Source organism: Molothrus aeneus, chromosome 5 (assembly GCF_037042795.1).
Source record: "Molothrus aeneus isolate 106 chromosome 5, BPBGC_Maene_1.0, whole genome shotgun sequence".
Lineage (NCBI taxonomy): Eukaryota > Metazoa > Chordata > Aves > Passeriformes > Icteridae > Molothrus > Molothrus aeneus.
In genome coordinates, this window is record NC_089650.1 from 69,558,879 (window position 1) to 69,570,490 (window position 11,612).

General features: G+C 61.9%; 2 protein-coding genes across 2 annotated transcripts in view; one reads left to right on the forward strand and one right to left on the reverse strand.

The window, feature by feature from the left end:
- Window positions 1–3,742, forward strand: part of UBE2H (ubiquitin conjugating enzyme E2 H) — a 60,247-nt gene extending 56,505 nt beyond the window's left edge. Inside the window, exon 7 of the mRNA XM_066551088.1 lies at window positions 96–3,742. Within this exon, the coding sequence (XP_066407185.1) occupies window positions 96–220 (125 nt within the window). The 3' untranslated portion in view covers window positions 221–3,742. The remainder of the gene's footprint in view (window positions 1–95) is intronic.
- A 5,313-nt stretch (window positions 3,743–9,055) lies between these two features.
- LOC136557133 (basic salivary proline-rich protein 4-like) lies at window positions 9,056–11,110 on the reverse strand. The gene is made up of 2 exons (XM_066550728.1): window positions 10,879–11,110; window positions 9,056–9,705 (listed from the first exon to the last, which is right to left on the reverse strand). Exons 1-2 carry the CDS (start codon window positions 11,108–11,110, stop codon window positions 9,056–9,058), a joined length of 882 nt encoding a protein of 293 aa, XP_066406825.1.
- Window positions 11,111–11,612: the final 502 nt, after the last annotated feature.

Consider the following 11,612-nt stretch of genomic DNA (forward strand, 5'->3'; position numbering starts at 1 on the left):
AAGGAATCATTTCTCTGATTTCTCAAATACCCCGCAGCTGTTGATTACCTATCCCTGAACATCCCATTTTTTGCTTTTTTTCCTCTGCCATCCAGAATACATCCAGAAATATGCAACAGAAGAAGCACTAAAAGAACAGGAAGAAGGCACCGGGGACAGCTCATCCGAGAGCTCCATGTCTGACTTCTCTGAAGATGAGGCTCAGGACATGGAGTTGTAGTAGAGGAGGCCACCTGCTTTTCAGAGAGACTCTAATTTCCTAACCATGAGAAGCAGACTATAATATTCATATTTAAACAAAGCAATTTTTTTTATTACTAAACAAGGTTTTTATGAATTCTAGCATTGAGCTATATATATATATATTTATATATATGTGTGTGTTCATATATAAATATATATATATCATCCTTTAGGTCTTGATTTTCTCGGTCATGTCCCGGTTCCCGAGGTGCATTAGAGCATTCCCAACATTCCATTCTGGTAGCAATATGCAGGATGCATGCCTTGAGATTTTCCATTTGGCCAAGTCAGCTTCGGTGTGCTACCAAACAGCTGCCCTGGGAGGGGGGGAATTAGCAAAAAAACCCCAAAAATCCAACCAGAAGGCAGAGAAAAGAGAAGGATTTGCTGTGGGATCCAGGTTTCCACCGGAGCTGTCGGCGGTGTTCGCTCCAGGTCCAAGCCGCGGGGTGTAGGGATGGAAGGGGCGGCTCCTCCTCCGGGCTGTGTTTGGACACGAGCAGGAGGGGCCGAGCTGCGAGCAGCGCCGTGCGGAGCCCTCGAGGGGCCCTGGAGCGGCCCTGGAGCGGCCCTGGAGCGGCAGCACTCGCTGGGACGGGGTTCAGCCGTGGCTCCTCCCTGCCCTCCCGAGCCCTGGGGACGGAGCTGCCTGCCGGAGCCCGGGGCTCTGCCGGGGCTGTGGCTGTCCCTGCTCTGCCCGGGAGGGAAGAACCACCCGGAGCCACCCGCGGACGAGGAGGAGGAGGAAGCTCCTGGAGCTGGGATGCGCCTGGAGCCCGGCTCCTGCTCTGCCCCGCTCTGGAACCCGCTGCCCTTCCACGGCTCCCACTTGGCTTTGTCATTTCGGGGTTCTTTTTCTTCCTTTCTTTCCCCCCCTCCCTCTTTTGCTGGAAGTGTGGTTCAGACACCTGACAAACGCTGGCTGTGTCCTGGGAATTCTCCTCTGACCAGATGGATTGGCCTTGCCAGAGCTTCAGCTCCTCCACGGAATTGTCCCGTTGGCCCAAGTCCACGAATCCATCGGCACCGATTTTGATTTTCCTTTTTGGTCTTTTTTTTTCCTCTTTTTAAATCTTTCTTTCCTCCCCCTTCTGCACCAGCTTGGTTCCCATCTGCTTGTGTGTGTACAACAGGATAAAAATTCCTTAAGAGTTAACAAAGAAAATTATCTAGAAAAAAAAAAAACCCACACAAAATTTGAGCTGAATAAAAAAAAAAGCCTAAAAAGCACCAATTGAGGAAGCAAATGAATTCACTCTTTGGTTTTTTTTGTTGGTTGGTTTGGTTTTCTTTTTTGGTTTTTTGGTTTTTTTTGGTTTTTTGGGGTTTTTTTCCAGGATGTTTGGGAATTGGAATGTTGGATTTCTCCTGGTGTCTTGCAGCAAACTGAGAGATTTTTTTTTTTTATTTTTGCTGTTGTTCCTAGAAATCTGATAAGTAAATGTCTCCTTGGGATACTTGAATTGGGATAATTGTGCATCGGAGCTTCAAGCTGAGATGGATTTTTAAAGCTGAATGTTACCTGCTGTTTTCTTTTGGGGATTTTTGGAGGGGTTTGGACAAGATCTTTTCATTTGTGATGCGACCTGCAGGAAGAAATCAACCCACCCTGAGCGGCTCTGGAGCAGAGTGTTGAATGTCAGACTGGTACATTTGCATTTCCCCAGAATTCTTGGGCTTCGTTTCCTTTTCCTTTCGAGACTCCACCGAGCTGGGGCTGGGAGACCCCAGCCCCACCTCAGATTCATAAAGCACAATCAGTTCCTTTTATTTCTGTTGCTTTTGGGGGAGAAAACAAAAACTCCATCAAGTCCCACTTGGCTTTGGCATGAATTTCCTTAATAAAAAACCTACCATGAATTTCCTTTCTGTTAATTCCGGGCACGAAGCAAAGGTTTTCCCTCTCCTCCTCCTCCTCCTCCTCCCCATCCTCTCCCAGCAGTGGTGTAGGGCTGTGGCTAGTACTGTGCTGAAGTTCTCTATCTAGCATTTGTGGCTTGTTGGAGGGTAATATTAATTATTTAACATGTAATGATGTAATTAACTCTTATCTAGCACGTTGTTTGCTCATTAATTTGGGGAGGGAGGGGCCACGTTTAACTCGCTTTCCTGCTGCCCTGGCAGTTTTGCTTGTGCTATAAACCTTTACTTGTAGGTGCTACTTAGGAGTAGAGTCAAGTGCTGGGTGGTGATTTCAGTTTAAAAAGCTTCAAAAAACGAGAAAAAAACAAAAAACAGAACAAAAAAGAAAAAAAAAGGCAACCAAAAAAAAAAAAAAAAAAGAAATCACAATAAAAATTTGTATTTTTTCAATATTGTATAAAAATAGTGTTCTAATTCCCTCACCCCCTTCCCTTGCAGGGTTTTTCATCTCCATCATTCCCCTCACGTGGATTTAGGGCATCCAACTGCTGGATGGGAAACACTAAGCTGGGATTCCCAAAAAAAAACCCCAAAAATTGGGAAAGCACAGCTGGCTGTGAGACACCCCGGGATGGGTTCACTGAGCTCGTCCACGCCGGTGGCTCAGCCCCAAAAATGCACATTCCCAGCACTTGCCAGGCTGAGACAAAGCCCAGCTTTTGTCCTGGGAGGAGAAAGCAGCTGCCAAAGTGCAGGGGGAAGGTGCTCAGGGTGGGCTGGGGGCTCCCCTGTCCCCCCTCAGACCCTGCTGCTGCTTCCCCTCCTGCAGCTCCCACCTCTTTTCACCCCAAATCTCCCTTTTCCCCCCAAAATAATCTCCCCTTCACAAAACGATGTCTGTAAAACTTCACCCACCTAATCTGGATGGAAATGTGGAGCCATGGTGGAGCAAGAGCTTTATTTGATGCTCTCCAGTCCTTTCTTTTCCCATCTTCAGGGTGGTTTTCTTCTTCACCCCACGGTGGTGGCGTCACCCTGGTCTGAGCTCCTCACTGCCAAGCTTTGCCACAGCCCTTGGAGCTGCTTTGGGAGCAGCCTTTGCCCTCTGCCCCCGCTGTTTCTCCTCTTGCCCCGAGGTTTTCCATGGAAGGAGAGGCTGGGTGGGCGCTCCCAGGCCCCTCTGCCCCAGCTGTCCCCACCCAGGGATGGCTTTGTCCCCACCCAGGGGTGCTGGCCCAGGGAGCAGAGCTGTGCCACCAGCCTGACCCCGTCCCTCACTGTGCTCCCTTCCCTCCTCCCTGCACCTGGGATATCTTTCACTATTTCTTTTTTCTTTTTTTCTTATTTTTTTCCTTTTTTTCCCATTTTTTCCCCCTCCTCCACATCCTGCTGCCCCTTTCAACAGCCACAATTCCCCCTCCCGTGCTGGGTTCCTGTCAGGTGAGAGCAGAGATCTGGGGCTGGTTTTGCCCTTGGGTTGAGTTTTTGTTCTTTTTCCTTTTTTTCTCCTCTTTTTTTCCTGGTGTTGGTAGAGTGGCACAGCTGCCTCTCCTCTGGGTATAACCTCTCCAATAGCTGTGTATAATTCGACTGTAAACTTCCTCTTTTTTTTAAATAAAATCTGTACATACCTTGAGATCTGCCTGGTGTTTGGGCTGCAGGGACGGCCCCGGGCTCCACCCCGGGCTCTGCATCCCCGGAGGCGCCACCGGGCCCTTCCCCACCTGCAGTGACCGCCTGGAGGCGATGGTGGCGAGGCTGATGGTCCTGGCGGCTCCTCCAACCTCGCCGATTCCTTTCGCAGCTCTTTAGGCGATGCCCTTCCGTCCCTGTGGCACAGCCACGGCCCCAAGATGATTTTTAGGATTTTTGGGATTTTGGGGCCGGATGAGGCACCACGAGGCACCCACTGCTCCCATTCCTTGGATGCCGGGGTCTCCTGGAGCTGGAGCTGTCCCAGGCGAGGCTGCCCGGGATTCCCGGGAGCTGTGTCATTAATTAACGCTGCTAATTAGGCGGAGGGGCTGTTTGCTGGGTGCTCACTCCTGATTTGGGATGAGGTGTGCAGGGAACGGGGAGCAGCTCAGGGACCCCAGGGGCTGTGCAGGGCCGGGGAAGGTGACAGGGCTGGCACGTCCCTTGTCCCCTCTCACCCGCCCTGACCCCCGCAGCTGCCACCGCGCAGCTGGAGCTGAGCCCGCCCTTCCTCTCCATCCTCCTCCTCCTCCCCGGCTCGGGGCTGTTTGTCACCAGCCTGGGGACACGCTGGCGGCTCTGTGCCACGCCAGTGCCACCTGCTGCCAGCGGGGCTGTGACACTGTCCCCGGGCCACCTCCACTGTCCCGGGCCACCTCCTGCGGCCACTGTGCCCGGGCTGTGCCCCTGCGGAGGGGCGGGCAGGGGGGACAGTCCCGCGCCCCTCGCTGTGTCCCCTCCCTCGGGGGCTCCAGGGCCAGCGGGGGTGGCACTGTCGCTGTCCCCTCTGCCCGGCAGGTGGCCCCCGTGCCCCACAGTGGCCTCCCAGTCCGGGGCAGAGCCGGGCGCGGTCCTGGGTGTCCCCCTGTCCCCCGGCAGTGCCCCCATGGCTGCTCTGTCCCCGCTGTCCCCCTCGGGGCGTGGCTGTGGTTTGGGGGGTCAGTGTTAGGGTGACGGGGGGACAGAGCTGGTGGCAGGTGCTGCTCCTGCTCCCGGAGGTGTCACCCGGGCCGGTCTGTACGGGGTCAAAGGGCAAAGCCTGGGGCTCCCGGGGATGTGGGTGACACCTCGGGGGCTCTGGGAGCATCACTGGGGGGTGACATTGCCATGGGGCTGTGGGTGACATTGCCATGGGGCTGTGGGTGACATTGCCATGGGACCCGGGTGACATTGCCATGGGACTCTGGGTGACATTGCCATGGGACCCAGGTGACATTCCCATGGGACTCCGGGTGACATTCCCATGGGGCTCTGGGTGACATTCCCATGGGACTCTGGGTGACATTCCCATGGGACCCAGGTGACATTCCCATGGGACCCAGGTGCCATTCCCATGGGACTCCGGGTGACATTGCCATGGGGCTCTGGCTTTTACCACTGCAGGGCTTTGGGTGTTGTCCCCAAGGAGCTTTGGGTGCCATTCCCATGGGACTTTTGGTGTCACTCCCACTGGGCTCTGGGTGCCACCCCAGAGGGGCTTTGGGGCCATTTCCACTGGGTGCCACCCCTCAGGGATTTTGGGTGCCAGCCCCACAGGGTTCTGGCTGCCAGCCCGTGGAGTTCTGGGTGCCATCCTCGCGGGTCTCTGGGTTTCCACAGGGCTTTGGGTACTGTCCCCATGGAACGTTGGACTGAGGACTCTGGAGATCCAGGTGCTCTCCCTGTGGGGTTTTGGGTGCCATCCTGAAAGGGTTTGGGTGCCATTTCCATTGGGTTCTGGCTGCTGCTTGGTGCCATCCCTGTGGGGACCTGGGTGCCACCCCTGTGAAGATTTGGGTGCCATCACCATCAGGCTTTGGTTGGTGACATCCCCAAGGACCTCTGGGTGCCACCCCCAAGGGTGTCTGGGTGCCATCACCATCAGCCTCTGGATGGTGACATCCCTAGGGGTCTGTGGGTGCTACCCCAGGGGTCTGTGGGTGCCATCCCAAGGGTCTGTGGGTGCCACCCCTGTCAGGCTCTGGCTGGTGCCACCCACAGCCCCTGTGACCCACGGGGACAGCCCAGCGCTGGCCGCTGCTCGGGGCTCTGCTCCTGGGGCTGCTCCTGGTGGCACCGGGGCACTCCCACCCCTCCTGGCTCTGTCCCTGTGCCACACTCCAGGACCCTCCACCCTGGGAGCCCCAGGGATCTCGGGGATCCTGCCCAGCCTGACGGTGCCGTGTGTCCATCCGTGTGTCCATCCGTGTGTCCATCCGTGTGTCCATCCGGATGCCCCCGAGCCCAGGCGGGCACCCAGACGAGCCGGGCTCCGTGTGGTGACCCCGCTGTCCCCGGGGGACACCTGAGCCTCCCGGCCGGCCCCGGGCCGGCTCCGGTTACGGCCCAATTGTTCCTCCCGCTGGAAGAAATGCCGTCAGCGCCGGCGGATCGGATCGGTGGCCATTACTAATGCATGACATTGCCGTGGGACGCGGCCCCTCCGCACCCCCGGGAAGGGCAGGAGGGGCAGGGGGGTGTGGGGAAGGCTTTGGCTCCTCCTTCCTCCATTCAGACCCGAATTCCAGCTCAGGATGTGCCAACGGAGCGAACCGTGGCCTGCGGGACACGTGCGTGTGTGCCCGGCTGGAATGGTGGGGCTGGAGCCGGGATGGACCTGCCCAGATGGATCCCACCACTGCCCCGTCACACCCCAGGAGTGCCCCTGCAGAGAACACTCCCAGCTCAGGGCACGTTTGGTGACAAATGTCTCCGTTTTCCCCAAATCCAGTGATTCTGAGCCTTTTGGAGCCGGGGTTCCTCCCTCCCTGCTTTGCTCCTTCCCAATTTTGTGCTCTTTTCCCCAACTCCTCCCTCCATCCCATTTTCCTCTTCCCACCTGAGCATGGTGATGCTGAATCCAACAGCTCCAGACCAAAAAACCCCAAAACCCCCAACCCCCAGGAACGGGATGCTCATCCCTGCTCATCCCTGCTCATCCCAGCCCGGGGTGATGCCCACCAGGGTGAACCAGGCTCCCCCCTGCCTGTCCCTGAGCTTCCATCCCATTTTGGAGCCAGGATCTCATGGAACAGGGAGGGTTTGGCTGGAGAAGGTGCTGAGAGGGTTCCCTGGCTGATGCAGCTCCCTGCACATCAATATCTCATCATCCTCATCATCCTCATCATCCTCATCATCCTCATCATCCTCATCATCCTTCCATCCATCCATGCCCTGAGCCCAGCCCTGCTGAGCCCCCACTGAGCGCTGCCCTGCCCGGCCCCCTGCACCTTCCCAGAGCCTCCTCCAGCCCCATCCATCCCAGCCTGGGCACAGGAACCCAAGAAGGAGATGTAAATTTTTAAACAGGGCCCTTGGCTCCGCTCGGCTTACGCGGGACGAGGCCAACGGGAAATTGCGGCCGCTCCTTGGTGGAGCTGAAATATTGGGGATGCCAGGAGAGGGACGGGCCCGGAGTGAGGGCCCCATCCCCTGCTTGGGCTGGCACCGTGCAGGGCATGGGGGTGTCCCAGCTTTGGGATCATCCCCTGGCACGGGAACCACCCCAGGAGCCTCCTTGCTTGGGGACCGTCCTCAGCTGGGGCATCCCAGGAACTCAGGGACCATCCCAGGAACTCAGGGACCTTCCTGGGCTTTTGGGGATCATTCCAGGAACTCAGGGACCACCCCGGGCTCTTGGGGATCATCCCAGGAACTCAGGGACCATCCCAGGAACTCAGGGACCATCCCAGGAACTCAGGGACCTTCCTGGGCTTTAGGGGATCATCCCAGGAACTCAGGGACCATCCCAGGAACTCAGGGACCACCCCGGGCTCTTGGGGATCATCCCAGGGACCTTCCCGGGCTCTTGGGGATCATCCCAGGTTCTTTCCTGCTTGGAGACCTTGGATCCCTCCCTTGGGAAGGGATCACCCTGGTTTTTGGGGATCATCTGGGATGGTTCCCACCTTGGGGACGGTTTTGGGGTGTCAGGAACCGTCCTGGGGTCTCAGGGACCATCCCAGGCTCTTGGGCACCATCCTGGGGTCTTGAGGACCATCCTGACTTCTGGGGACCATCTGGGGTTCTTCTTTCCTTGGGGATAATCCTGGAGGCTCCAGAAGTGTCTTGAGGTCTCCAGGACCCTCCTGGGGACCATCCTTGCACCTGGGGCCCATCCTGGCTCCCTCCTTGCTTGAGGCCCCTCCTGGAATCCTGGGAAGCATCCGATGGGATGCAGGGACCATCCCAGGTGCTTCTCTGCATGGCGGCCACCCCTGGGGACCACCCCTGGCTCGTGGGGACCACGCCAGGCCATGGGCACCACCAGAGGTGCCCCAGGCTCCAGGACCACCCTGGGTTTGGGGACCATGCCAGGACCCTCCTTTCTCCAGCACCACCCCGGGGTCCCACGGAGCAGCATCCCCAACGCATCCCAGTCCTGGCATCCAGCACCGCGCCCATCCCAGCCCCTCCTCCTCCCCTCGTCCTCTGCCCCCATCCCTCTGGGGGGGCTACCCCACCCAGCCCCCTGCCCCCCCATGCCCTCTGGGGGGTTTAAGCCCCACCAGAGCTCCCGGGAAGCCCCGACGGCTTCTCCCGCCCTCCATCCCGGCCCCGGCAACCCGATCCCGCTCCCGCCGGGCGGCCGGCCCCAAACTGGTCGGGCTGGTTTGCGGCGCTGGAGCCCCGCGCTGCACACGCGCCTGGGCCGGGGGGGCGCCACTGACCCCCGAGAGAGTTTTATTCTTATAAATTTGTATTTTTATTTTTTTATGTTTTTATATGTGGTTTGAACCTGCGTTATTGCACTGGGGGGCTTTGGGCGGGATTTGGGGGCGATTTGAGGGTTTAATGTGGTGACAAGAAACGGAATTTGGGGGGTGGGATATAATTTTAGCGCCGGGCTGCTCCGTGCGCCCCATCCCTGCAGCGCTGGGACACGGAGGGGACCGGGACCACCGGGAGCGCTTCCCACCCGCCCGGGATCCATCACAGAGCCCCCCTCCCCGCACCCACAGCGGGGTTCGCGCCCCCCGAGCCCCCCCATCCCATGGATCCCATCCCATGGATCCCATCCCACCCCATCCCATCCCATCCCATCCCAGCCCCTCGGGGCGGGCGGCGGCAGCTGCGCCTCTCGAGTTGCGGTGCGAGGGGGTGCGGGGGGGCTCGGGATCGGTTTCCTTCGCCCCCCCGGCCCGGGGGGGATGTGGGGGGAGTCTCGGCAGCGGGAAACCGGATCGGCGCTGGCGGGGCGGCTCAGGTGCGCGGCTCCGGTGTCCGACAGCCGGTGAGCGGCCCCGACGGCGGCCCCGGGGCGGGACGGCACCGGCTATAAAAATGCCCCCCCAAGGGGAAGGAAGCGCCGGTCGGGGCTCAGCCTTGCCCGGGCCCTGCCCGCCGCCGCCGCCGCCGGACGGAGCCGCCCCGAGGCCGCGGGGATGGGCGGGCACCGCCTCCGCCCCACGGAGCGCGGGCAGCGATGGAGCGGGGGGGCCGCTCCGCCTGTCCAGGAGCCCCCGCTCCGTGCCCAGCCCTGGGGGGGTCCCGCCATCACCCCCGGGGCTGCCCGGAGGGGGAACGGGGGGCACGGACGGCACGACCGACCCCGGCGGGGCGGCCCCGGGGGTGGGGTGCGTGGGAGGGGGGGCGGCCCAAGGTGAGCCCGTCCCCCCCCTCCCCGCCCCGGGCCCGGCTCCACCTTCCGGGGCACCTGGGCCAATTGGGAGCCGCAGGGGGGGTCCCCCGGCCGGGCTAAGGCCGCCGCCGCCGCCGCTCCCCGCCACTTGTGCGAGCGCCGGGGCTGCGGGCGGCGGCGGGGACCCCCCCGGGGGCTGCGGGTGCCGGGGGGGGGGGGGGTCCCGCGTCCGTCCGTCCCCCCCAGCCCCACGGTGACCCCCCCCGTCGGGCCCGGTGCGGAGCGGAGGCAGCTCTCGGAGCAGCGCAGGTAAGTGCGGCCCTCGGGCCCGGGGGGGTCGGGTCCTGCCGGGACCCCCCCGGGGCTCGGGGACCCCCCCTTGAGCCGCTCCCTTCCCCCGCACCCACTCCCGGCGGGACCCGAGCCCGGCGCGCTGCGCTCCCCCCTCTCCGCGCTTCTCCTCGACGGGGGGGTCCCCAAACCCCTTCGGGCTGAGCCCCCCGTGCCTCACCCCCCCCTCCCGGCGCCCCCCATCCCGCCCGGGCTCCCCAAACCTCTCCCGTCGGGGCGGTGGCGCCGCGGGCGCATCCCGGGGGGCGATGCGGTGACAACGAGATCGGGGCGCAGCCCCAGCGCCCGCGGCCCCCGGCCCTGGGGGGGCTCTCCGGGGCTTTGGGGGTGCCCCCCCCGCCCCCCGGGTGCGCTCCGTGGCCGCCGTGCAGCCCCGGTGGCGGCTCCGCTGCCCCAAATTGTGCCGCAAACGAAAGCCCGGCTCAGGGGGACCCCGGAACACGGCGGGGCTGCTCTGGGGGCTGCCCGAGCGCCCCAACCCCCGGGGCGCGCACCCCCTGCCCCCCCGCCCCGCCCGGTGCTGCGGAGCCTGGGGGGACCCTGGCGGGCTCAGGCGTATCCCCAGTCCTGTCTGGGGACCCCAAACCTCGGTCGGGGTGGCACGGTGGGGTCCTGCCCCGGGCCGGGGGCTGCTCTGGGGTGAGGAGGCGTCCCCGGGCGCCGGGCGGGGGCCATGGCCGGTGTCTCTGCGGGCACTGCGGCACAAATCTGCCCGGTTTAGCCCGAAATGGAGCTCCCGGCAGCTCCGTCCCTGTCCCTGTCCCTGTCCTCCTCTGCCTCCTCTGTCTCCGTCCCTGTCCCCATCTCAAGCCACATCCCCATCCTCATCTCTACCCCTGAACAAATTTCTGTCTCTGTCTCTGTCCCGTTTCCATGCCCATCTTTATCTGTCCCTGTCCCCATCCCCATGCCCATCCCTGTCTCCTTCTCCTTTTCTCCACCTCTCCTTTGCCCTGTCTCCTTGTCTCACACTTCATCCCCATCCCCATCATCTCCATCCGAGTCCCTGTTCCCATCTCTGCCACTGTCCCCATCCCCATCTTGTCCCTGTCCTTGTCCCCATCCCCATCTCGTCCCTGTCCCCATCTTGTCTTGTCCCTGTTCCTGTCCTTGTCCCCATCCTATCCCCATCCCCACCTTGTCCCTGTCCTTGTCCCCATCCCCACCTGGCCGTTCCCATGGAGGCAGCCCTGGTGTCAGGGTGTCGAGGCCGGCCGGGTGCCCACCCCCACTGCCCCCATGGCAGGGCAGCCACATCCAGGAGCCACCACCATGTCCCCGTCCCTCGCTGTGCCAGGGGCCGTGCCCGGGCACCATCTTGGTGCTGCCGGTGCCGTGAGCATCGCCCGTGACTCTGGCGGTGGCTCCGGTGGCTCTGGGGATGCTGTTTTGCCCCATTGGCCCCCAGAGCGTGGCCAGGGGACCCCGATGTCCCCAGCTGGAGGTGCGGGAGCCCTGGGAGGGGGCAGCGGGAGCGGGGCCGGGGGGGCCCGGGGGGGCCCCATCCGCAATGCGGCAGCTCCAACCTCCAACGTCACGGGCGGCTCCGCAGAGGGGCTGGGCTGGCTCAGCCGGGCCCGGCTGCCGCAGCGGCCCTGGGCGGGGGCTGGGGACAGGGACAAAGGGGGACAGGGACAAAGGGGGCACCCCAAGGCCGGGGGCAGTGGCCGGGTCCTGCCTGGCGCGGTGCCGGGGCCACGCGGGCGGCCAGGGCCGGATCGGGGCCAAGGCGTCGCCCAAAGTCACGCCAAGGATGGCCAAGGATGGCCATGGGCTCGGCCCGGCCGCGTCCCCTGGCAGCGCTGTCCCCGCTGTCCCCAGGCCACCGCGGCGCCAGGGCGGTGTCCCCCAGGTGAGGACCGAGCTGTGGTCACGGGGGGTTCTCTTCTCTTCCCTCTGG

Bases quoted from the DNA above. Each gene is read 5' to 3' on its own strand.
- LOC136557133 (XM_066550728.1), bottom strand. From the start codon at position 11,110: ATGGGGCAAAACAGCATCCCCAGAGCCACCGGAGCCACCGCCAGAGTC. The intron at 9,706-10,878 runs GTGGGGATGGGG...GGGTCCCGGCAG, and splicing joins GCCTCCATGGGAACGGCCAG to GACCCGACCCCCCCGGGCCC.